Below are 23,889 nucleotides of genomic sequence, written 5' to 3'. Positions count from 1 at the left end.
TGCTGCAGTGCTAGAGGGGAGCCTGGGGTGCTAAGACCTGCTCCAAGCCCCATCGCTGTCATTACTCATGCCTTTTTGGCAAGTCAGACTAATTTCTCTCCAGTTTAACTTGTTCCTGGCCAGCTGTTCAGCTGTATGGTGATGCTTGCCCACTTAGTGTATGGAGGGCAATGTTTGGAAAGGTCCTTAGGTCTCCTAAGGCACAGTGGCAAATGACCATCCTCTTAAGAGTTCACTTTACTTGCGTTAAAACTATTCACAACTGCTTTGGTTTTGCTAACATTAAGTTCTGTTCAAACAGGTGCCTCTGAGCCAAAAAACATGATTTACATGAGCCGCCTGGGGATCTGGGGGGAGGGCACCCCTTTCAGAGCATTTGATGAGTTCCTGCATGCAATTGAAAAGAGGTAAGTCACGTCCAGCATCCCTTTTCATGTGGCTTACATTTTGTGGCAGCTTTTGTTTGGGAGGTGGGTGCAATGCCTGAGAACAGTGTCTGAGGGCAGCCTGAGCCAGGAGAGGTGGTGGTTCTGCAGAGGCACCTACCTGGTGCTGCCCTGTAGCAGAGGAAGGGGTTTCACAGCTGTCTTCCTCTCCCAGGGGAGTTGGTGCAATGGAGATCGTGGCAATGGATATGAAGGTCAGTGGAATGTACATTGCCAGGCAGCTCAGTTTCACTGGAGTGACCTTCAGAATAGAGGAGATCCCGCTGGATCAGCAGTACAAGATTGTCTACGACAAGGCAGCGAAGTTGGTGAGCTGGTCCCACTGCAGTGGGGAGACTGATGTTTAATTGCGCTGTGGGCACGGCCACTTGTTACGTTGGACGACCCTAAATGTGGCCATGATCACAAACTTAGTATGTTTATAAGAAAGAAAAGGGGTACACACGCTCAGCTTATGTAAAAAAATAATCTTATACTTTTCTGCTTCTATTTAAAAGTCCCATATTTGCAAACCAGAGCTTGCAACATCATGCTAATGCAGAAAGGAGAGAATGACCAGACTGTTCATTCAGCCTAACACAGTAACATAAATACTGATGTTAAATCAGATTATCAAACCCCAGACTGTTCTATTAACCTCCTGCACAGCAGTAATGAAAATGAAAACTAGGATATTAACTCAGCCTTTCTCGGTATTGTCTGCAGTGGGCAGAGGCCTTGATGGTGTTCCAGCAGGCAGCCGACTGGATTGGCCTGGAGTCTCGGAAATCCTTGTGGGGTCAGTTCTGGTCAGCTCACCAGCGCTTCTTCAAGTATCTCTGCATTGCTGCTAAAGTCCGGCGACTCGTTGAGCTTGCCAAGGAAGAGCTGGCGAAGGATAAGGTGTGGTATCAGAGCCTCGCTGCAGTGGCAGCAGCCATCAGTCTTCTGTTACAAGTGATTTTTTTTGTAGTCTGCAACCAAAGGGAGTTCATTATTGTTCAGCTTGACTTGAAAGCAATTTCAAACCTCTTTAAGGCTGAATTGCTCTCCAGATTAACCAGAACGAAGTGCAGTGTCCGGGTTTCTGAGAACATTCACAGTAAATTATATTGGGGAGTTAACATGGCCTCGTCTTCCAAGGCATTACCGACTGTTGGTTCATGGTAGATGTGGGCAAGCTGATCTGAAAGGGTATTTTGGGTCATGTTCAAGCTAGTAGAGGTACCAGGTCCTTCACCTCAAGCATAGCTCTGTCCTTTCATCCATCTGGATGCAACTGGGAAATTTTAGGCAGAAACTACCTAGCGAAGTCAGTTAGCTTCTGTAATCAGACTCATTCTCTCTGTGGTGTGAACAGAGGTACGGTTTTGGATGCTAAAAGATTTGAAAGATGGTTCTTCATCAGGAGCCCGGCTACAGGCCCGACACGTATTTGGGACAGGATCCAAGAGAACCTTGGGGACAGGGTCCAGGGTACCTGGGACTGTGAAATACAGTCTCTTGAGGCTGTAGCTGTTTGACCTGATGCCGGCTGCTACACCCTCCCTGACACCTTGCTGTGCCGTCCCTTATGTTTCCCTGCAGTGTATTGTCATCGGCCTGCAGTCCACGGGGGAGGCTCGCACCAGAGAAGTCCTGGATGAGAACGATGGGCATCTAAATTGTTTTGTCTCTGCTGCAGAGTGAGTTAAAAATCCCTGTTTTTCTTCTGGGGGCATGCATGGGAGGCTGGAGGTGTGCTAGGGAAAGCCCTGCCCTGGGGCTGCTTATCCCTGCTGTTCTTGAAATGCAGTTTCATAATGCCTCGTCCTATACAAGCAGTAAATGGAGAGGACACGTAGCTGGATCCTTGAGGCACTATTTCTTCAGTGTGACTTTATGAGCTAGATCCTGGATTCTGAAGTCTCCCGTGGCCTAAACTTGCATGAACAGCCTGATCCGATTCTATACGTGTAAAAGAATTGGCAGGTGTAGGAGAGCCAGAAATGTGAGCTCAGATGTAGTTCATGTGGGTGTGACTCTGGAAGACCAGGCTGTTGACACTGAAGAAATGAGCAAGAGAGTCTCCTGTAATGACAGAGGCTGGGATGATAATGTGAGGTGGCATTGCTGGAGCAGTGAGAGGAAGGAGTAGTCCAAGGAGTTTAGGTTTGCCAGTGTTGGCTTTCAGCACATGTACGAGGCAGGACCAGTGTCCTGGTTGTGTTGCCTTTGTTCCTAGCTAAAGGGAGAGTTGTTAGTGTCTGAAGTGAAGTCAGCAGCAGGGCTCATGCTACCCTTTCAGCAGAGAATGAGGCTTATGCTCCTCCTCATTTTTGCAGCTTTCAAAATACCAGCCCGTCCCACAAACATGGCTGTTCCTGCATGATGGGTGATGAAAACCTGGGACATTGGGTTGATCTGTTTCCTCTGTTCTGCAGGTAGCAGGGCTGTTACTGTTTTCTTTTGAAGTGACTTTTAATGCAGGTGAAAGCAATGAGAGATGCCAGAGACAGTATGTGTCTGGTTTAGGCCAAGCTTTCCTCCCTTATTGATAAGGGGGTTGTGTTGGTCTGTGTCACTCTGCTGTCTCCAGTCCATTCCTCAAAAACAAATACCAGTTTGGTGACAGTGTGCAAGGCAGGTCTAACAACTGCTTGGATTGATTTGGTCTCTTGGTTTGGTTTTCATGTCGCAGAATTCAGAGGAACTCGGTCTAGAGGACTATGCGGTGCCTTTGGGCCTTGCTCAGCTGTCAAAGGAGGGTCTGTTGGTGATCACGCTTGACTCTGTCCCCAGTTCTAGAGGCAAGAGCTCTTTGTTCAGCAGCATTGTCCAGATAACTGAGTGTCTTCTGGCATCTGCTGAGCCTCCAAATGCGGCGTCCTCATTTTACAGCACTTCAGGGGATTTCTTGAGGGGAGTGTGCTGGGAAGAGGCAGTTGTTTAAAAGATGCCGAGAAACGGGGTTAAAAATAAACAGATTGTTCAGTGAGTGAATACCAGCCCAACCCTTTGTTCGCAGGGAAGACAGGGAGTGCAACTGTCGGGAAAATGACCAAGGTTTCATGGCAGGGAGGCTCCAGACCTGAGAGTGAGTTTTTGCATTTTGAGCCCAGGGTCACCCCAGCACACAGGACAAAAGGGCCCTACCTGGTGCTGTGTAATCACAATCACTTAATAGCCAGCACAGGGCTCTGCCCCTTCAGGGAGTGGTGCTGCCTCTGTATCCTTCAGCCCCTCACACCAAGGGTCTTAGAGCTCCCTCCCTGGTTCCCAAGACTCCCTTTTTCTCACACGGGTGAGGTGTCATATCCATATCTCTCAGCTGTCGCTTTCAACGTGTTGTTTGTTTGGTTTTTTTTTTTTCCAATCAGAGCTCATTCAGCGCTGCCTTCTCATTGCACTGGGGGTTCATCCCCACCCAACATGATCAGCATTTAAGCATTTGCTCTTTTATTTGCAGAACAGCCCACAGAAACATTTGTTTTCCACCTCTTCCAATTTTTTCCATTCACCTGAAACCACTACGTATCCGTGTTTTGTTACTTTACTCCGTTTCGTGGGCAAGCAGGCCCACGTCCAGTTAATCAGAGGACTTGGTGGAGCACATTTGTTGGACAGCCTGACAGTGGTCTCTGCTGTCAGAGCATGGAGAGGGGTGGGACACTGGGACTGACTGGATTTTTCAGTAGTGATGTAACAGCTTCCCAGTATAGTGTTTCCCATTTAAAACTCCCTCTTAGTTGCTATATAAAGGTCTTGCAACTTTGGCATGCCACATGGTAGCGCAGAGCCCAGGGTCTGCTCTGCTTTTGTTGCAGTGTCTCCCTGGAACGGCCCCACTCCCTCCACCAGCAGGGAGGCCACAGCAGGGAGTGTTTTTCCCGGCATTACAGTGCTTTGCTTTCCCGCAGCACGCCTGTTTCATGGCTGAGGATCTGCTGGTGCAGCCCACGCTCTCATGGCAGAAACGCGCTCAGTCTGAGTTGCTGCTGTTCTGGAGAGCCATGCTGTACCAGTGGCTGGCTGATCACGTGCTGGTAGTTGTGGTGCAGGATTTACCCCTCTTTCATGAAATGTGGTGCTATCTCAAATACACATTGCTACATGATAACCGGCAGATGTTCCTATTCCTGGTAGCTAGAATAAATTTTGCATCTTACTTTCAGAGGCGTCTTTCTATCACTAATTCAGAAGCACTTTCCTTCAACCAAAAGAAAGAGAGAAAAAGGAACTGGCATTAAAAGAAAACGTAAGAGCACACTCCACTGCCCAGCATCTGACCTCCTGCCTTGCTGCTTCACCCCAGCCACTCAGCTTTTTCTTTTCCTTTTTCCCTTTTCCCTACTTCATGCTTTTTGCTACTCTGCCCTGGTTTCAGTTTGCCATCCTGCACATCTCCCGTCACTCTCTCTCATCTGGAGGACAGCAGCTATAGGTCATTCACCCTTTCCTCCCTCTAACCCACTTCCCTGTCACAGTGTAGGTTCTCGCCTCCACCACCCAGTAGCTATGCCCCTTTCCCTCAGCCACTTCCTTGCCTAGACTGGTGGGTAGATTGCACAAGAGTCCTGGCTGCATGTCTGAAGCCCTCTTGCGGCAAGGGGGGGTTTTCCACTAGCCCTTACTTATAGCATGGCAGGTGTCCCTGGGGGAAAAAAAAAATATCACTTTCCTGCCAAATTATTGGCTGCGGCTGCAGGTAAGAAGAGTTTTGGATTTCTCCTCCAGTGGGATGTGGCAAAGGGGGAAGAGGGGACAGCAGCACTGGCAGATTGTGGAGGTTACCCTGACTGGCTGCTGTTGCGGAGCAGCCTGTGCAAGCTGGTTTGTGAACCTCTCACGTAGCAGGGGCATGTCTTACTGTGCTTGGAATTAAACAATGTCCCGAAACACTGGCACCTTCCTGTGTCCTGCACATTCCTCTGGAGGCAGTCAAACCTGCGGACTCCTTCCCCTGAGGAGTTAGCACTGCTTAGAGCTGGCTGTGTGTTCATCCTGACGTGTGCAACTAGCTTCAGCCCTGATAAAGATTGCCTTGTTCTTCCTTTCTCTCTCTTCCTTTCTCTTTCTCTCTCTCCCTCCCCCTCTCTCCCTCCCTTCCTAACTGCCTCCCACCCAAACGGCTCTGTCTTTCCAAGATCAGCCTTTCATTTGGGGCAATCTCAGCTATTTTGTGATTTCTCCTCCTCCTCTTTCTGAGCTGGCACTTGCTGTTCTGCATTGATGCACGAGGCTGGGGACTCTCCCTTGACACTGCTCACTCTTCCTTGCAGGGAAGCAGAGGGGCCGCTGCGCCAAGGCTCTGAAAGGCATGTGTGACCCTGTGGGTGTGATCAAGATCAGTGATGACAGCAGCACTGACTCTGACATGGGGCTCGACAGTGACTTCAACTCCTCCCCGGAGTCTGTGTTTGAGACAGATGATGTCATCTTCGTTGAGCACACCTACAACGGCTATACAACGGAGGACAGAAGTAAGTGGAGCAGCAGCACAGGGTTAGCTCCTTCCTCGCTGGGGGGAACTGGGAACCAGAGTCACTTCATTCTAGTGCATGGCACCCAGTGCACAGGCGTGCAGCTGGAGGCAGCCACCCACCCCAGTACCCTGCAAACACAGACAGCGGCAGATCAGACATGACCCTTTTGCTGGCTAAGGGGATTGCAGAGTCAACGAGCTGATGTGAGGAGACTCTCTTGGTGTCTTCTGTGCTTGCGACGGCTTTACAGTCTTCGCTAGATTTTATCCTGTGGTGGTCAAACTTGGGCTTGTGAGGTTGATTCACATTAACCTGCTGTGATAGTGATCAGTGAGCAGGAGGAATTTGCCCTGCATGTTCCTTCCCCCACCAAAACATGGGGAAGCATAGAGGGAACTCACTGCATGCTCAACAGCATTTATTGCAAGTCAAGGCATCTTTGCCTGCTCATCAGATAGTCTGCCCAGAAGCCCTTTCAAACTCCCCCCCCCCCCCCCCCTTTTTTTTTTTCTTTTTTTTTTTTTCAATTTGCAATTACCAGGTGACTCTAAACTTTTGCGTTTTACATTGCAGGTAACTTTCACATGCTGCCTTCCCAGAAAGAGATACATGGCCTGAGGGAGCTAGAACATGTGGAAAAGATGAAGCAGGACCTCCTAGCAAAAGTAAAAGCACTGGGCAAAGAGCTACCTCTCAATACCTTGGATGAATTGATCAATCACTTTGGGGGCCCGGAGCATGTGGCTGAGGTACACCTCACAATCAAGAGTATATTTTGATGGCACGGGGTGACAGGAAAAGGGGCCAGCAAAGGGGGTTCCTCTCCTTGCTTGCGATCTGAAAAAGCTGTTGAGAATTGACTTTCTAAATTGACGTGCTGCACCGTGCAGGTCTCTCCCCTCTGCTAACAGCCTGTCTCTCTCCTGCGTGGTTTGTGCAGATGACGGGGCGGAAGGGCCGGGTGGTTTGCAGACCAGATGGCTCTGTCATGTTTGAGTCTCGTGCAGAGCAAGGCCTCTCTATAGATCACGTCAACCTGAAGGAGAAGGAGCGTTTTATGAAAGGGGAAAAGGTGAGTCAGGTTCAAGCTAAGGAAACTTCCAAACATCTGCACGGGAGCGAGTACACTGACAGGGGAAGGAAAGGGAGGGTGCCTTTGCATGCTTGTGCCTTGCCAGCCTCGGGCCAGCAAGGCTCTGCAGCTTTCTGTCCATCTGTTTGACCTGCTGGAAGGTGACAAGGAGTCCTGGGTCCCTTCATGGGCTGGGGCTACTGTTGTGCTTTGGGCTGTTTCTTGAAGCAGTTTTGCAGATGTCCAGGAACCTCACTCTCCTTTCTCGCTTCTTGTCTCTCTCCCTTAGCTTGTAGCAATAATCTCCGAGGCCTCCAGCTCAGGTATCTCTCTCCAAGCAGACAGACGGGTGAAAAACCAGAAGCGCCGGGTCCACATGACGTTGGAGTTGCCCTGGAGTGCAGACCGGGCCATACAGCAGTTTGGTGAGGGCTGGGTGTTCTTGGTCATTGTCCCCTTCCCCTGAACATTGTTCAGACCATGAAGCCCCGGGCAGCCCTGGGAAGGAAAGGCATGCATGGCTGCCTGAGCCAGGCTGGTGCTGCTGCTGGGACAGGTGTATTTAGCTTTCTGAGATATAGCACCTTGCAGAGCACAGTGCTCCTCTGTTTTGCCAGGATGGGAGTGCAGACACACAGCAGTTGTGACTGATTTCTCTTGTGGGGAAGGTTTGTGTTGACTTCATGAGTGATGTGCAGCGTGGGAAAGGGGAACTCTCCCATACATATTAGCAGTGTGTCCTCATGAAACATGCTAGGGATGCCTGGGGATTTCTGTTCCACCCTGGGGAGGCTCTGTAGGATGGGGAGGGACAGTTCCTCAGTGCATGAGCACAAAAGAAATAATGCACATCCAAGCTCAAGCTGGGGAGTCACTCTTCAACCTGAGAGGGTCAGGGCTATAAACTCAACTCTGCCAAGGTCTCAGCAGCACCAGGGTGATGAATGCAACTGTGCCTCTGTCCTTTTCCCTCCTTTGAAAACCAGCCATGACATGGAAAGTTGTTTTGGTGCTCTCGCCTCTGCTCAGCTTCCCTTCCCATACCAGACAGACTATGCCAACCTCTCCTTTCACTTCTGCTCTCATGTCCCTGTAGGTCGAACGCACCGATCGAACCAGGTTTCTGCTCCAGAGTACGTCTTCCTTATCTCTGAGCTGGCAGGGGAGAGGAGGTTTGCATCCATTGTGGCAAAACGTCTGGAGAGCCTAGTAAGTGCCCTGCAGCAGAGATTAACATGTCAGTTCCAATTCTCTCTGAAGAGCTTCCATTTGGTGTTCCCACTGGCATGGCCAGTGTAAGTAGTACAGGGGATTGCATCACCCCCAACTGAAGGCATTGCAGCTGTGGAATGCAGAAGGCTTTTAGCATCCTGCGATTTGGGAAAGGAAGTGGGGAATATGTAACCAAGGCATCAGGAGGAATTTCAGGGAAGCAGAACCCAATTCCAGATGCTGGAATTTCCCCACTGTTACAGGAGCGTACACCCATCAGTTTCCAGAAAGCTGATGAAATAACTAATGGAATAATTAATTTGTCTCTGTTTCATTTTTATTCACTTCTGATAAATCCCCAAATACGTCGGTGAAGTCTCAATATTCCAGAGGAACACTGCCTCCCCACAGCATGTTCTTATCCTGGCCTCTTCCAAGACGTGACTTTGGCCATCCTTCTCTGGTGTTTTGCAACAGCTAAAAGTAAGAACTTTTTGTTTGGTATGTCTTCCTAGGGTGCCTTAACTCATGGAGACCGCCGGGCCACCGAATCCCGAGACCTCAGCAAGTACAACTTTGAGAATAAGGTAACTTGCGGCTGTGCTTGGGCTAGCTCAGCCAAGGAGGAGTTGAAGTAGTTAGTTAGCAGCTGCCTTCAGTGGGAGCCATAGCCAGAAAGATCATTGCTGGCATCTACAGGCAGAATCTGGCCTAGCAGCATCAGTGCCCAGCTCCTCACCTGTAGCCCCATGTACAGCACACAGAACTGAGTTAGTGATCAGCGTCGTGCATCTGAGCACCACGCTGGTGGGAGGGTTGTGCTCCCACGGGGGAACTGGGAAGGGCGCTTGGGCCTCTCCCCCCAAGCTGGTGCCGGCACCAGGGTGCAGACATGCAGGTTCCTGTACTCTGGTCCCCTAGAGACAGAGGAGGCCCCTGACACACAGCTTCCCCCTTGGCACAGCCACCAGCTTGGTGGCCTTCCTGGAGTCGATGGCTTTCTCCGCAGTGCCAGCAGAAGTGTTGTGACACACTCAGTCCACTGCTGGGCTGCCAGTGTAGGTTTGTCCCGTGCATGACTCTTGTCTCCTTTCACAGTACGGGGCTAAAGCACTAGACAGAGTTCTCTCCACTATTCTCAACCACACGGAGAACAGAGTTCCTGTGCCGAAGAGCTATGATAGAGGGGAGGCTGCGTTTTTCCGTGGTAAGAACATTGCCAGCTCTGGGATTTCTTCTGCATCTTGCTGGCCGGGTTGGTCTCAGGTTTGGGATGCCTGAAGAACCGAGCAGAAGAGAGAGGGAACAGTACCACTGGCTTAGCAGCTCACTAGTGAGTGGGGCGATTGGCTACCCAGATGCATGTCAGCCTACCAGGCATGGGGGGAAAAAAGAGTCTGGGAGAGACTTATCTGCAAAATAATGGGCACAGCTGGAGGGGCAGCAGCCCTGCAGGACTGCTGAGGGGAGGCTTGACCCTAAAATGCACAAGCTGTCTTCTGCCATTCCAGAAATGAAGCAAGGTCTCATCTCTGTGGGGATCTGCTGCAATCAGATGAAGTATGGCACTGTCTCAGTGGAGAAGGGTATGTGTCAAGCTTTTCCTGCCCAAAGTAGGGGAGAAATGAAAGAGGTGGTGGTGTCATGGCCCACCCAGTCCATCTGCATGGGACCACGGCCTTGAGAGGTTTGCTGTGCAGCTGGGCAGGGTGCTTGCTTTGATGGGAAGGTCCTGTGGGGATTAGCTGGCACTGCAGATCACATTTCCCTGCAGCAGCCTGGCAGTTGACCACAGCCTGGAAGAACAGCCCTTGGGCTGCTCTCTTGTGTATTAGTGCTGTGCTGCCATCGGGAAGGGATGTTGGGTGGCTCTTTTTGTGACTGTGCTGGTGCGTCCCATGCCCAGCTGTGCCATGTTCCCTGACCCACCATGCTCTTGCAGACTGCTCTATCACCAAGTTCCTGAACCGCATCCTGGGTCTGGAGGTGGACAAGCAGAACATGCTCTTCCAGTATTTTTCTGACACCTTTGACTATCTGATTGAAAAGGACAAGAAGGAGGGCAAATACGACATGGGCATCCTAGGTACGGAGAAAGAGGGGGGTGGCCAGATCTCTTCCTACTGCACCCCTGAGGTTCCCTGTTCCTCCCTGTGCTGACTGTTGGCAGTTCCATGGCCATGGCCATCTCGGTCAGTGTGGTATCCCCACACAGTGCAGATCTTGAGAATCTTGCAGAGAGAGAAGGTGGTACGGGAAGATGTATCTTACAGCAGTATTTTTTCCTTCTACAGATTTAGCCCCAGGAGTGGATGAGATCTATGAGGAGAGCAAGCAGGTCTTCCTGACCCCTGGGCACCCGCAGGATGGGCAGGTCGTGTTTTATAAGGTAGGCAGCCTGCACAGCTATCTCTGCAGTCCAGTCTTCTCCAGTGCTTCCCAGTCTGGGGCTGTGAGCTACTGGGTCCCTTCCCCTGCCGCATGGCTTTGTGTCATGTTTGTGTCATATCTGCCTTGGTCATGAGCAGGTGACTGCTGCTGGGAGTTACACAGAGGAGGCAAGGAGAGGCCCTGCCCTGTCCCAGGAGCTGGGGGCTGCCATACCCGGGAGAGTATTCTGGCAGTGCCTGTTTCTAAGCTGCAGCAGCACCAAGTTTATGTTGAGGGTGGGATTTGTGAGACAGACACTGGTGCACTTGTCCTGCACTCTGAAGTTACAGAATCCCTCTGTTTGTCCCTGTTTAGATCAGTGTCGACAGAGGCTTAAAGTGGGAGGAAGCTTATGAGAAGTCACTCAAACTGACAGGATCCTTTGATGGGTTCTACCTCTCCTATAAGGTAGGTCCTGGGGTCTGCCAGGGTGGCACCTCAGCTTGGGAGATGACTCCAACAGGAGGAGGTCCGCCATGGCTATAAGAGGTCTATGTCTGACCTCTTGCTGGGGGCTGGGAGACGCCTTCAAGAACCTCCATCCTGGCAGGAAGGGGGTTAGTTTAGAGAAATATGGACTTGGGGAGAGAGGCTGTGACTCTAACCATCAGCTCTACCCTGACAGATGCGAGGCTCCAAACGTACCTGTCTGCTGGCAGAGCAGAGCCGTGGGAAGAACTTCATCCTCTACAAGCCAAATATTGGGAAGCAAAGCCAGCCTGAAAGCCTGGACAGTCTGCAGAAGAAGTACCAGCGGGTAGGTAGGAGCTGCAGCCCTCCAGTGTGGGGAGAGGGAAGAGCCTCTTTCTCTGGGCAGGTGTGGCTTTGAAAGGACATTTACTGTAACCACTTCACAGATCCTTGTAGCCCTGTTGTGGATTGGCCAGAGATAGTGGTAGCACTCGGGTATCCTGACTCCCAGCCCTGGATTTCAAGTCTCAGCTGCATATTGGACAGTGGAAAATCTCCAATGCTGTGTGTTTCTTCTGCAGGTGTCATCTGAGGAAGCCAAGGAGCACTGGGAGAGCAGTTACTGCTTCTCCTTGAAGAAGTGTAACCATGCTGTCTGGTAAGGCATCTGCAGCCCTGACCTGTCCTGCCCTCCCCAAGGCAGAGCTGGTGTTGGGGAGAGGGTCCCTGGCTGTGGCAGTGGGGAAGGGCCACGCCAGAGAGGCTGTGGATGGGGGATCCTGCTCTGCCGTGGGAGCCTGTGCTGATGCAGGTGGTATTCTCCCATTTGAACTACAGGAACAGGAGCTGCAAGCTGATCCAGGAGGGGAAGGAGTGCTTCCAGGGCATGCGCCTGCGTCACTACTACATGCTATGCGGGGCCCTGCTGCGGGTCTGGAGCAAGATCGCCAGCGTTATGGCAGACATCACCAACACCAGCTACCTGCAGATCGTCCGCCTCAAGACCAAGGAGAAGAAGAAACAAGTTGGTGGGTGAAGTACTGGGAAGGGGAAGGGGAGCAGGACATTTTAGGAGAAGGAAGAAGGGGTCCAGTTGCCCAATGCCAAGATTCCCTTCCTAAAACAGGACATGTTCCAGCCTGGAAGCACCCACTGCTTAGGTGACCCCATGGGAAGAAGGGGAGCTGGGGCTACCCTGACGTGTGTTTGGGCACTGGGCAGAGAGTGGTGAGCCAGACCTGAGCTGTCCCCTCCATGCCCATGTGAAGCAGTGCTGTTGCTGCCTGCTACGAGCCTGCTGTGGAGCTGCTTTTGCTCTGGTTGCAGTCCCGTCTCCCTGCTCTGCAGCCTGGCCAAGAGGCGAAGCAGGCTGGGAGTGTGCTTCATAAATGGGCCCCAGTGCTGCTGCCCATCCCTCTGTCCCCACAGTGTGCCGTCCCTTCTGAAGGTGCTCTGGGGACTGATGCATGTTCCTCCCCTAGGGATAAAGATCCCAGAGAGCTGTGTCCATAAGGTGCTGGAGGAGCTGAAGCAGATGGATGAGAACGTGAAGCGAAAGCACAACCAACTCCTCCAGGCCCAAGAGCAGAGCCCGCAGTTCTCCCTGACGCTGCCCATCCTGCCACAGCCCCCGGACCTCACGCAGACGGGGCCTGGGGTCCCCCTGCCCAGGCATTCCCTGCACCAGGATGAGATCCTGGACTTGACCTACAGCCCTCCTAGCAGCAGCATTCCTGATGTGGTAATGAACCCAGAGCCCAGTGTGTTGTGCTTCCCCGCGGAGTCCATTCTCCAGCCACACCAGCAGCATGGATTACCCTTTAGCTTCAGCCACCCTTCTGCCTTCAAGAGCCCGGCCCCCATCCTGCCTCTGCCTCACCCAGGACCCTTGCAGACACTGCAGCAGCAGCAGCAGGAAGATTTTGTCCAACAGGATGGGAATATAAATTTCAGAGAGATCCTGGAGGACATGCTAAGGACGTTAAATGGGGCCCCCCAGGAGAACATGGTCCCCCAGGAGCGCCAGAGCGTGATCCAGTTCAGTGGGCCTTTCCCAGACTTCTGAAAGCCATCTGGGCATGCCAGGCGATGCTCGGCCACTGTGGATCCATATCCTTTGGTGCAGAGGTGAGAGCTGGGGAGCCCCGGCTTTTTACTGGTTTGGACTAACCCTTTTCTGTTTCTGAGGGAAGAAAAGAAATCTATAGTTCCTTAAAGCAAAGTTTATTTATATATAATATACAGTCAGGCATGTATAGATTTGTATATAACATGCGCCTGGGGGGAGTTGAGTGCTGCCAAGTTCAGCTGATCTGGACTGATGGCCTCTGCTGTGTTCAAGTCCTGCTCAAAGGTCAGTGCCCATGTAGGACTGAGGAGAGATGCCCCCTCCTCTGTGCCCGTCCCCCTGCAGACTACTGAGTTTCCGAGCTGGGTTGTGCCTTCCCCAGCCCTCCAGCCCAGAGCTCTGCAGCCGCTACCCCCTGAGCTGGGCAGGGGCATGTCTGGTCTCCAAAACAACCTGGTGACCAGAGTGCTGGTCTGTTACTGAAGGGTGAGAGCCCAGTCCCCCCTGAGAGCTGGCTGACCAAACTGTATCTGCATTGGCTGCTGCCAGCTTTCCTCTTGGGCTGCCCCAGCCCTGCTGTGGACCTTGAGGCTGCTCTGGAGGGCTGGGTCTGAAGGCAGGGGTGAAGGGGAAGGGAACGCTGTCCCAGAGGAGTTGGGAACCACTGATCTCAAGTGTCCCTCTGAGCAGGTGTAGCTGAGAGAAGCAAAACTGACTGTGCCTGCTCTGCCCTCCCTGGGAAGGGACACTGACACTTCTGGGGCTGCCTGAGCTCTGCAGCAGAGGGCAGGAGCTGCTTGCTCCCACAGCTTGTTTGTCAGTATGGTGGCAAAGCTTGTGAGTTTGTCAGAGCTCAGCCACACCGGGACCATGGGGGAATTCCCTGGAGCAAAAGGGCCACACGTCCCATCAGCCTGTCCTGCACTTTAGCCTCAGAAGGTCGCTGTGGCTGGCTGTGCTTTGTCCAACTTCTTGCTATCGCATGGTGGCCTTTCACCTGGCTGTCTCACCGCTCCTGTTCCGTAGGGCTTGTCCTTGGCTGGGCCATGGACACAGGCCTGGGTGTCTGGATCTGGGTCCCCAGCCCTGCCCACCACTGACGTTGGTGAGAGCTGCTCTCAGGCCCCAGAAGGGAAGAGTTTCCTGGTGAGCACCGAGGATGCGCAGTATCGCTGCTCATGCTGCAAATTCAATCTCCAATACCAAAGAGCAAAGGGCTGCTTTGCAAAGCACTGCCCCAGACGACCCACTGCCCCTCGGTCAGGAGCGGCTGGGCAAGCTGCCTTCTCCCCAGGACAGAGGTAGCCTCCAGCCACTTCTGCCACCATCCCTGTTCCAGCAGCATCTCGCCTCGGCAGGTCCCGGGGAAACTCTCTTTTGTTTTCTCTCTTTAATCTAAGGAGTCTGGCAGGAAGCTGCCTGCTGGCAGGAATGCTCCAGGCCTGGCAGCTCCTCCGCAAGCCTCCCCTCTGCTCTTTCTTTTCTCTGCCTTGAGTCATCGAGGTATTTCCTAGAAGTGGTACCAGGATGTTTTAAGGGGAGGGATGAAAGACCTTCCCTGGCTGGCCCGGCCCTTCCTCAGAGAGGACCTGGGGAAGGAGGTCTAGCCGGGAGAGGCCTCTGCTGGGGTCCCCCATACCCTGACAGGTCTGTCTTGAGGGGGCTGGAACTTTACAGTGCCTGGTGGAGTCCTCTCCTCCAGGCAGAGAGCCTTGACCCCCCCACTCCCCATGTTTCCCCCAGGGCTCAGGGTCTGGCTGAGTGCTCTGTTTGCTGTTGGGAAGTGCTTTGGGTCAGTGTCCACAGTGTTTGTGCTCCTGCTTAGACGGGAGCTGCCTTCCCCGACACATTAAGACCATGGACCTGCCCCGTGCGATGCACGTGTGGGCTTGTTTTTGAGGTTGCTCTGGTCCCTGCCCTTTGTTTTGGGGGCTTGTCCTTACCCCACACCTTCCCCAGCTGGCATCTGCCTCCCGCCAGCCTGCCTGGCCGAGATCAGCCCTGCAGTCGGGGCCACTCGGGGCTGCGTTTTACTGCATTCAAGGAAACCTCCTTACCTCAAAGTAAACACCAAAGACAGGGAGCCCCTGTGTGCCCCCGCCCCACTGCTGCCCTGAGAGGTTTGTGCTTTTCCCCCAGCTTTGCTCGTGGCAGCCATGCTCGCCTCTCGCTGCAGGGCCGCCTGGGGAGTGCCACTTTCTCCGGGTGCCGCAACAGCCTTTTCCTAGTCCTGAACAGAGCAAGGCTCTCCCCTTCCCCAGACTCTCCTCTTATTTAAAATACGTCCTAGTCCACACCACTCGTGGAAAGGCCCTGCCTCCACCCATGTCCTGGTTCGTTTGCTCGGCGCTTGCTGAATTCTCAGTGAGGAGAGAAAAGGACACCGGGAAAACCCATTTCAGAGAGGTTTAAACTCAGGAATAACGAGGAGGAATTCTCCCGCTAGGCACCCTCTGCCAGCCACTTCTCCGCCGTCACCCGGAGCCTTATCTGCTGGCTTTGATGTTAATTTTAAAATATATGCAATTCTCCCTCCCTGATCTCTGGAAAGAGAGAGCACCTTCAAGGAAGCCCTTCTCTGCCCCAATCCTGTGTTTTTGTCAGGGTTAATAATATGTAACGATATCTTTTAACTAAATTATTATGCAGTTGTCCTACTGATTGTATGTATTTTTAAATGAGTCCCTTTTTTTCTTCCCTTACACCTTTTTGTTAGCACTTTTTAATCTGCTTGTTGTTTGCCTTTGTTTTTCTATGTGTATTTATAATTAATTGAGATGTATATATATGTAAAGAGATTTTTTTAGAATATGTGCCTTTGACTAATAATTCCTGAATTTTCTACTTGCCTCAGAAGGATAATTTTTCATTCTGCTCAGTAAAAATGGAAAGGAAGCCACATACAAGATTTCTGTAAGTCCCAGCTCTCTGTCTGTCTGTCCGTCTGTCCAGAGGTATAGACCTGCCCCAGGATCCCATCTGGGACTCAGATCAGGATAGGGAATCCAAGGGCCAGGGTCCTACCAGCAGCTGGAGTTTATCTCCAGTGTCACCAGCCCGGTGGCAGTTGAGGACTGCTGTCCCGAGCCACCCCCTTCTCCCTGGGACGAGCCGGGCAGGGGCTGCGCAGAGGAGGATCCTCCCTGGAGCCAGCCCGGGCACTGGCCTTCGATGAGGCTGCTCCGTCCCAGCTTTGTTGGGGAAAACACAGATAAAGGAGCCACTGTTCAGGCGTGTTCCTCCAGCACGAGCAGTTGCCGCTGCAGTGCCGGGACATCTCACCCAGGCACTGCCGGCCCCGCTCTATCCCCGCAGGAGGTGGGACAGGGGTGAGCCACGGACGATTGTAGTGGAGCAATTCGTACCTCGCCTTGTGCAACCGCGGCTGGGCATTGCAGTGCTGCCAACAAGAGTTCATGGCGAGACCGAGCCGGGCTGTGCGGCAGCTCCTGAAACCAGCTGGCCTACCCCCGGGGGGGGGCCTGAGTGGTCAGGCAGGCTGGAGCAGGATCCTCCCGGCATCCTTGACGTGCTGGGCTGCAGCTGCGTGGGGGGAATCAGACCGGGGGGACCCCAGCAAGGACCATGGGGCTCTTCCCCACTCCACCCTTGGCCCCACATTGAGGACAGGCTCCCAGGGTGGTTGGGGGCTGTGGATGTTAAGGGGAGGCCCAGCACCTCTGCCAGACCCTGAGGAAAAGAGGCAAAACAGCACTCCCACATGGCAAATCACCTGTAAAATGCAAGGTCTCCCTGCCCACGGGAGATGCTGGCCCTCCGTGGGCTTGGCCAGACAAAGTGGTGCCTTTGCAAGCACCAACAAGCTGCAGCTGAGACTTCCTGAGGAGGATGGATGCACCTGTGGGCCTGCACCCTGTGGTCTGACACATCTCTGGCTATGTGAGGTATTTCACTGTGTCCCAACACAACTCAGTTTTGTTTTGCAGTAATTGCTTGCGCCACTGCTGGAACTGTCCCCTTTGCTGCCCTGCCAGGGCCAGGAGGGGTATTGGGGTCAGGGGTGCGCTGCTGGGCACCCAGACTTTGCCTGTACTCTGTCAGCCTTCAGCTGCGTTCAGAGAAAAATGACCCAATTGCCTCATTGGGGCAGATGCCTGTTGGGTTTAGGGTGAGGAAGGATCGGAGCTGCAGTCCCAGAGGGGACACACACCTTCCCCCTGCTCTGGCTTTTCCTGTGGGAGCCCCTTGGGAGCACCAGCTGACCCAGGATTTGTGTGCAATTCCCCCCTCAGCACTAATGAGGATTATCCCTGCTGAGCTCAGGAGTTGCGTAAGGTCTTGGCTCCCCTGCAAAGCTCCACGTTCTCCCCAGGAGCAGCGCAGCAGATCAGCCCCATCCACTACTCAATTCCACACCCAGACACAACTGGTCATTTCTAATGTATTTATTGCAAGGGGGCACCAGATCTTGCCCTATGCCCAGAGAAAAGAGTTGCCCAGCAGCAGCCGCCGGCTCCCTGAAGCCTTCTTCCAGCAGGTGCACGCCAGATCTTCAGGTCTGCCTCACCAGCAAGCTGGCTTGAAGACAGACCGTCATTGGGGCTGGATGAGAAGACTCTACAGGCAGCAGGAGAGCCGATGCTGGGGTGAAGGGACAGTGCAGGGGCGAGATGAACAGGTCTACAGATAGGCAGGCAGGTCCTTCTCGATGATCTGTGAGAAGGAAGGGAGCATTGTGCTATGAGAACATCAATTGCCTGAAAAATATGCCTGAAGCCCCCTCCATCCCACCCCAGAGGGACTTCTTGGAACCACCCTGTACTGGGCACCCACTTGCCCTGGTGCCACAGCCAACACCCCCAGAGCACAGGGGTGCCTTTTCTCCCCCCCCCCCCCCAGCCAAAAGAAGGAGAGAGCTGAGACACAGCAGCGGAGCCTGCCCTGGAGCAGAACGTGATCAGCGGAGAGCTGGCAGCGCTGTTGCACTTCCCCTTCTCCCGTGGGTCAGGCAGAGCTGTAACACCAACCGTGCCAGCAGCAGACTTACATAGGGATCCTCCATGGGACTGTACCTCTTCACCACTTGGCCCTCCCGGTTAATGAGGAACTGTGGAAGTGAAGCAGCACCCAGGTGAGCGAGTCCAGTTGTAACACGGGCTCTGCAGCCCTCGGAGAGCGGCAGAGCAGCCCAGGGAGCTGCTTATGGCGGGGTTGGGCTGCAGCAGATCTGCCTGCGGAGCTGTAGCCCCTGGCAGACCTGCTTCCCCCCCCCTTAGCTGGTTACTGCCACTCTGGGACAGGGCTAGAGCTTTATAAGGGTCTCAAGGCACAGGGACCAGGACAGCGCAGGAGCCCCTTGGGACGCTCCTACCATGACATCCAGGGTAACTGCACAGAGCAGAGCCTGTGTGTGAGGATCCCTCCTCCCTGCAATGCCTCAGGGACTCCCCACAGCCCCCGAAAGGGTGAGAGTGCGACCCAGGCAAGCCCTGGAGAAGGCAGCTGTATCCTACCTTAGTGAAGTTCCATTTTATTGCACTAGGAGAGGAAAAAAAACAGCAGTGAGACTGTGGCAGAAAAAACCCTTTTTCTTGCTGCAGCCAGGCCAGCTGCTTGGATGGAGCAGCCCAGAGCTGCCCCCTCCCTGCCCGCTGCGGGGCTGGCACTTTCCGCAGCTTCCCCTTCCCACACTCACTTGCCCAGGGTGCCTCTTCCTTTGGGCTGCTCCTTCATCCACTTCCAGAGCGGGTGGGTATCGTCCCCATTGACGTCGATCTTACTGTACATGTCAAACTTCACACCGTAGTTTTCAGCAAATGCCTTAATCTGAGCGTTGTCCCCAGGCTCCTGAGGAAGGTGACAGAGGGAAGGGGCACTCTGAGTGCCCCGGGGCTGCGCAGGGAGCCTGGCCAGCCAAGGGCCGTCCTTGCGCTCCCAGGGAGCCCTCGCCCCATTCCCCCACATACCTGTTTTCCAAACTGGTTGCAGGGAAAGCCCAAGATGCGTAAACCCCTCTCAGCGTATCTGGCGTGCAAGTCAACAAGCTGAGTGTAGTTTACAGCGGTTTTTCCTCATTTTGAAGCCACGTTGGTGATGATGCAGACGTAGCCTCTGGAAAGGGGGGTGAATCAGCAGCCGTTCCCCCCGGCCGGAGCGGGGCGAGGCGGGAAGGGCGCGAGGCGGGAAGGTGCCCGTAAACAAGCCACTCTCCCGGGTTACACAATAGATTGTCCCAATGCGGCTTAATTACCGCCCGCGGCCGTGCCGAGGCCCTTTGAGCCCCGTTCCTCCCCTCCCCAGGTCCTTTGAGCCCCGTTCCTCCCCCCCCCAAGGTCCTTTGAGCCTCGTTCCCCCGCACCCCGCAGGTCGTCTGAGCCCCGTTCCCCCCCCGCCCCCAGGTCCTTTGAGCCCCGTTCCTCCCCCTACAAGGTCCTTTGAGCCCCGTTCCTTCCCCCCCCCAGGTCCTCTGAGCCCCGTTCCTCCTCCCACCCAGGTCCGTGTCCGTCCCGGCCCCACGCCCGAGCGGCGCCAACCCCTTCCCTCCTACCGGTACTTCTCCAGAGAGACGTCGTTGCCATCGATGTCTCGGGCGTGGAAATCATAGATGGCCTTGGCCGAGCGCCAGTCCTCCGCCTGGGCACACTGCGGGGGGCGACGGGGGACGCTGTCAGCGACCGCCGCCCCCCCGCTCCCCTCCCTGTCCCCCTCCGCCGGCCCCGGGGAGGGGGACCCCAGCAGCGACCGGCTCCGCACCGGCGCCTCCGGCCCCCCCCCCCAAAACCGGAGCCGGCGGCTCCGCGCCCTTCGCTTTCCCCGAGCGACACACGAGGGTGGGGGGGGGGGGGGGGCTCGTCCGCCCCCCCGGGGCCAGGCCTCAACCCCCGCCGCCCGCCCTGGGCGCCTCACGGCCGCGGCAGCAGCCCGGCAGAGCCCTGACCCGCAGCCCCGGGCCGGCCCCGGTGCGGTGCGGAGCGGGCCCCGCCGTGGCCGCACTCACCATGCTCCGGGCCGGGCCCCGCGCCGCCACCACCGCCGCCCCGCACTGCAGCGCCCGCCGCACCGCCCGACCCCATCCCATCGCGCCTCACCGCCTCCGGCCTCTCAGCCAATCGACGGCTAGGACGCTCGGGGGCACCGCCCGTTTCGGCCGCTCAGCCAGTCAGCGCGCAAAGAGGCGTGTCCGGCCGGGATGATGGATGGGAACCTGACCAATGGAAGAGCAAAAGGGGGGGCGGGGTGGCCGCGGGGATGTTTATCGGTGGGGCGGGCGAGACCATGGGGGCGGGGGTCAGGGACAGACCATGGGGCGGGGTCAGGCGCTGCAGGCCGGGCCCGCCCCCTCCCCGCCCCCCCGCGCGGCGGCGGTGGTTTCCCTCCTGACCGGCACATGGGTCCGCGGCCTGTCCGGGACTGGGGCTCGGACAGCGGGGAACGGCCCCGGCTGCGGGAGAGGGACCCCCGCCACCGCCCGCAGCCGCAGCCGGAGGCGGACTACAGCTCCCAGGAGCCCCCGCGGCCGAGGCCCCCGCGGCCGCCCCGGCGCCGCCTGTCTCCGCGCGAGCAGGCATTAGCGCGGGCAGGCCGCGGGGGGGACCTCGGGCGGTGCGGGAGGTGGCGGCCGCCATGGACGACGAGGAGGAGACGTACCGGCTGTGGAAGATCCGTAAGACCATCATGCAGGTGCGGGCGGGCGAGCGGGGACGAGACCCGGCGGGGGGTGTTGTCGGGGCAGCGGGGGCTGCGCGGCGGCCCGGTGGTGCCACGGCGGCCCGGCCCCGGGCCCGGGCCCCGGCCCACTCCCCCCCCGTCCTCCATCTCCGGGGCTGTGAGGGCTGGTCCGCCTGACCGCAGGGCGTTCTCGGTAGCTCTGCCACGACCGGGGCTACCTGGTGACCCAGGACGAGCTGGATCAGACGCTGGAGGAGTTCAAGGGGCAGTTCGGTGACAAACCCAGCGAGGGCCGGCCCCGGCGCACCGACCTGACGGTGCTGGTGGCTCACAACGACGATCCCACCGACCAGATGTTCGTCTTCTTCCCGGGTGAGAAGAGCCTGCTCCGGCTCCCGGGGCTGCACGGGAAGGGACGGCTTCACTTGCTGGGGCGGGGGGTTGTCAGCGGAATGAGGGAGGGCTGCATGTAACCCTGGGGCTGGCTCCTTTCCCAGAGGAGCCCAAGGTTGGAATAAAGACGATCAAGATGTACTGCCAGAGGATGCAGGAGGAGAACATCACCAGAGCGCTGATCGTGGTACAGCAAGGCATGACCCCTTCGGCAAAGCAGGTACGAAGTACGGCGAAAGAAAGCTGCCTCCGACGTAGAGCGTTGTTGTGGGCCGCGGGTGTTTTGCCTGTCTGTTTTTCAGTGCCGCTTTAGGCAAATAAAAGCCTAGAATTTCATTCCAGATAAAGTCTTCTACTAAAGCCTGTTGCACCTTAATATAGGCTGTTGCTTAACGTGCAAGTGTATTTAACCAGAACAGCCGTTTCTGGTTCCAGAAGAACAGCTGGGGGCCCGTGAGTAGCCAGGAGGTGGGTGAGCAAACAGGGGATGTTTGCCAGCAGTCAGGACATCTGTGCGCTCTTTGCCCAAGTAGCTGTGTCTGTGTGAGCGCACGTGTAGTGATCCCACGCTTGCAGTGACTGGTGTCTGAGCACGGGCAGGGCTGTCCCAGAGCAGCGCTGCCATCTGACAGACCTTTCCCTTTCCAGTCCCTGGTAGATATGGCTCCCAAATACATCCTGGAGCAGTTCCTGCAGCAAGAGCTTCTGATCAACATCACAGAGCATGAGGTGAGCAGTGTCGGGCAGTGGAGCGAAGGCGGGATGATCAGTCTTCTGTGCTGAGCTGCGGCTTGAGCTGCTCCCGGAGACTTTCTTTTGGTTGGAAGGCCGGGCTGAGTGAGGCAGACATACTTTTCTTCCTGACAAACGTGTTGCTTCTCCCACCGCAGTGAGGAGCCAGTCACTTTTTCTGGTTTTCTAATCTTACAGTCTCTCTCCCCTGTTGTTTACAGTTGGTCCCGGAGCACGTTGTCATGACAAAGGAAGAAGTAACTGAGCTATTGGCCAGATAGTATCCTTTGTTTGTTCTCCCCTTCCTGCGTGGGTGTGATGCAGACTTACTTTGGGCTGAAAATGAATACATCTGCGTGCGATGGTTTATTACTTTGTTCCGTGAGCTGTGCTAACGAACGGGCACCTGGGCCAGTGGTGTGTTCTGCCGGGGGAGCTTCTCCTTGACTCCCTGCGCAGTAAGCTGAGAGAGAACCAGCTCCCGAGGATACAGGCTGGGGATCCTGTGGCGCGGTACTTCGGAATAAAGCGTGGTCAGGTAAGAGAGAAATAGACTCAGGCGACAATTCCCTGTGGGCAGGACAAGGAGGGGAGATGCTCTACAGCATTTCAGAACTCTTGGAGGCAGGGAAAGTATCTCTTCCGAACGTAAAAGCTGTTGTAGGTTGGGTATGGATGTGTGTGAGCTGAGCAGGCTTCTAGCAGGGACACCGCAGTCTTGGCTACCTGCTGAATCGGCTGGTGACAGCAAGCAGATATGGCCCAGCCCCACGCTCCGTGATCTCCCCCTCCCCTTGCACCAGGGGGTGGCACTTCCACGCTATGTCCCCAGCCGAAGCAGGGAGCTCAGCGCCGGCCGTCTCTGTGGCTGCTGAGTGCCACAGCTTTACAGCCACGCTGTCTGGGTCTGAGTGTGCGCCTGTGTCGGGCAGGGAAGCCCTGCAGGGTAAGCTCACCACCAGCTTCTCTCCCTCATGAGTTCCTTCTGTCACCCTTCTAGGTAGTGAAGATCATAAGACCAAGTGAGACTGCGGGCCGCTACATCACCTACAGACTGGTGCAGTAATCTGGAGCTGTCGGGTAAGGCAGAGTACGAAACTACGAAACTCCCGGGCTAGTGGAGGGCTTTGGGCAGTGCTGGGGCTGTCCGGGATTGACTTGAAGGGATCTGCCTCCAGGAAAAGATTATCTCAAAACTTTAAATTGTGGAGGGAACTGTCAGTGAGAGGACAGACCAGAGCAAGGCTTGCCTGGTCTTGTGCCTCAGTATCCATCGCTTGGGACGTACGCGTCAGTGTTCAGGGCGTTCAGTGGGGCTTGGCCTCAAGAGCAGTCTGCTGAGGGAGGCATGAGGTGATTCACATCCTGAGTTCTCTTTCTTCCAGGTGTGGAAGAGTTGTGTGACACCTCCCGATCTTCCCATCCACCGGCAATTTACAGACACTCTGAGATGTCTGCCTTTTCATAGACGGCCAAGAAAATGCTCTTTCTGTGTTGCCTCTATGCAATTTGTGTTATTTGACCTAATTCCTTGTTTTCCAGCATGGACTTTGCTGTAACTCCTTAGTCTTCATTCAGGACTCAAGCCATGGAAGTCACCTGAAGCGACAGAACTGTGCAGGGCAGAAGCAAGCAGGAAAAGGCCTTTGCTTTCCTATTTAATTTTATAGGATCTTATTTTTAATAAAGACTTGTACTCTGGCTGTTCCTCACTAGCCTTGTATTTCTCAGCCTCGCCCTGTAGCAAAGCCTTCTAGACTTAGTGAGTTCCTGTATTTTTCATTCTGTTTAGAATGTCTTGCTGCTGAAGCTCTGATGGACTGTCCATCATGGCTGAGCTGAGAGCTCACCCTGCAGAACTCAGATCCAGCTGTTGTGTGCAGTTTTGATGCTGCAGTTCAGACTTCGCTCGTTGCTTACCTTACCTGTTCTACCCTCTGGCCCTTGTTTTGAAACCATGGTGTTCAGGTATTGCAATGGAGAGTTGCTTATCACCCCCCAGTCACTTTCATTTTAATCTGTTCCAGGTCTCTTGAGGGTTTTTAAACTTCT

The 23,889-nt window shown here is 54.9% G+C and overlaps 3 protein-coding genes and 1 long non-coding RNA gene across 6 annotated transcripts in view; 3 read left to right on the top strand and 1 right to left on the bottom strand.

The window, feature by feature from the left end:
• SBNO2 (strawberry notch homolog 2) overlaps positions 1–15,982 on the top strand; it is a 67,490-nt gene extending 51,508 nt beyond the window's left edge. For both annotated transcript variants that reach the window (XM_030032799.2, XM_030032801.2), the window contains 20 exons: positions 302–407; positions 601–754; positions 1,152–1,328; positions 2,013–2,110; positions 4,580–4,662; positions 5,687–5,887; positions 6,464–6,639; positions 6,831–6,962; positions 7,252–7,387; positions 8,059–8,171; positions 8,690–8,761; positions 9,273–9,381; positions 9,686–9,760; positions 10,117–10,260; positions 10,469–10,563; positions 10,920–11,012; positions 11,230–11,361; positions 11,597–11,673; positions 11,853–12,043; positions 12,497–15,982. In XM_030032799.2, the coding sequence (XP_029888659.1) occupies positions 302–407; positions 601–754; positions 1,152–1,328; positions 2,013–2,110; positions 4,580–4,662; positions 5,687–5,887; positions 6,464–6,639; positions 6,831–6,962; positions 7,252–7,387; positions 8,059–8,171; positions 8,690–8,761; positions 9,273–9,381; positions 9,686–9,760; positions 10,117–10,260; positions 10,469–10,563; positions 10,920–11,012; positions 11,230–11,361; positions 11,597–11,673; positions 11,853–12,043; positions 12,497–13,080 (2,948 nt within the window). In that variant the 3' untranslated portion in view covers positions 13,081–15,982. The remainder of the gene's footprint in view (positions 1–301; positions 408–600; positions 755–1,151; positions 1,329–2,012; positions 2,111–4,579; positions 4,663–5,686; positions 5,888–6,463; positions 6,640–6,830; positions 6,963–7,251; positions 7,388–8,058; positions 8,172–8,689; positions 8,762–9,272; positions 9,382–9,685; positions 9,761–10,116; positions 10,261–10,468; positions 10,564–10,919; positions 11,013–11,229; positions 11,362–11,596; positions 11,674–11,852; positions 12,044–12,496) is intronic.
• Positions 15,983–17,474: 1,492 nt separating this feature from the next.
• Positions 17,475–20,144, bottom strand: GPX4 (glutathione peroxidase 4). Its single transcript, XM_030032802.2, has 7 exons — positions 20,042–20,144; positions 19,592–19,686; positions 19,011–19,155; positions 18,740–18,891; positions 18,558–18,582; positions 18,092–18,151; positions 17,475–17,757 (listed from the first exon to the last, which is right to left on the bottom strand). Exons 1-7 carry the CDS (start codon positions 20,120–20,122, stop codon positions 17,725–17,727), a joined length of 591 nt encoding a protein of 196 aa, XP_029888662.1. The 5' UTR covers positions 20,123–20,144; the 3' UTR covers positions 17,475–17,724.
• On the top strand, positions 18,090–19,687 carry LOC121233677. Its single transcript, XR_005933617.1, has 2 exons — positions 18,090–18,175; positions 19,538–19,687. It is a non-coding gene; the product is annotated as an uncharacterized LOC121233677 (long non-coding RNA).
• A 450-nt stretch (positions 20,145–20,594) lies between the features above and the next one.
• On the top strand, positions 20,595–23,538 carry POLR2E (RNA polymerase II, I and III subunit E). 2 transcript variants are annotated; one of them, XM_030032972.2, is made up of 8 exons: positions 20,595–20,724; positions 20,910–21,084; positions 21,210–21,325; positions 21,754–21,834; positions 22,059–22,117; positions 22,297–22,375; positions 22,838–22,917; positions 23,380–23,538. In XM_030032972.2, exons 1-7 carry the CDS (start codon positions 20,668–20,670, stop codon positions 22,901–22,903), a joined length of 633 nt encoding a protein of 210 aa, XP_029888832.1. In that variant the 5' UTR covers positions 20,595–20,667; the 3' UTR covers positions 22,904–22,917; positions 23,380–23,538. The 2 variants fall into 2 exon arrangements, with proteins under 2 accessions (XP_029888832.1, XP_029888831.1); XM_030032971.2 differs by having other exon boundaries at positions 23,223–23,538.
• Positions 23,539–23,889: the final 351 nt, after the last annotated feature.

Source organism: Aquila chrysaetos, chromosome 12, assembly GCF_900496995.4.
Source record: "Aquila chrysaetos chrysaetos chromosome 12, bAquChr1.4, whole genome shotgun sequence".
NCBI lineage: Eukaryota > Metazoa > Chordata > Aves > Accipitriformes > Accipitridae > Aquila > Aquila chrysaetos.
Note: the sequence above shows the minus strand (reverse complement) of the source record. Positions and strands in the feature narration are given on the sequence as shown.

What these genes read in the sequence shown, in the direction of transcription:
- POLR2E (XM_030032972.2), top strand. Translation starts at nt 20,668, where the DNA reads ATGGACGACGAGGAGGAGACGTACCGGCTGTGGAAGATCCGTAAGACC. An exon ending in GATGTTCGTCTTCTTCCCGG is followed by an intron (nt 21,085 to 21,209) that starts GTGAGAAGAGCC and finishes CTCCTTTCCCAG; the next exon opens with AGGAGCCCAAGGTTGGAATA. An exon ending in TCGGAATAAAGCGTGGTCAG is followed by an intron (nt 22,376 to 22,837) that starts GTAAGAGAGAAA and finishes TCACCCTTCTAG; the next exon opens with GTAGTGAAGATCATAAGACC.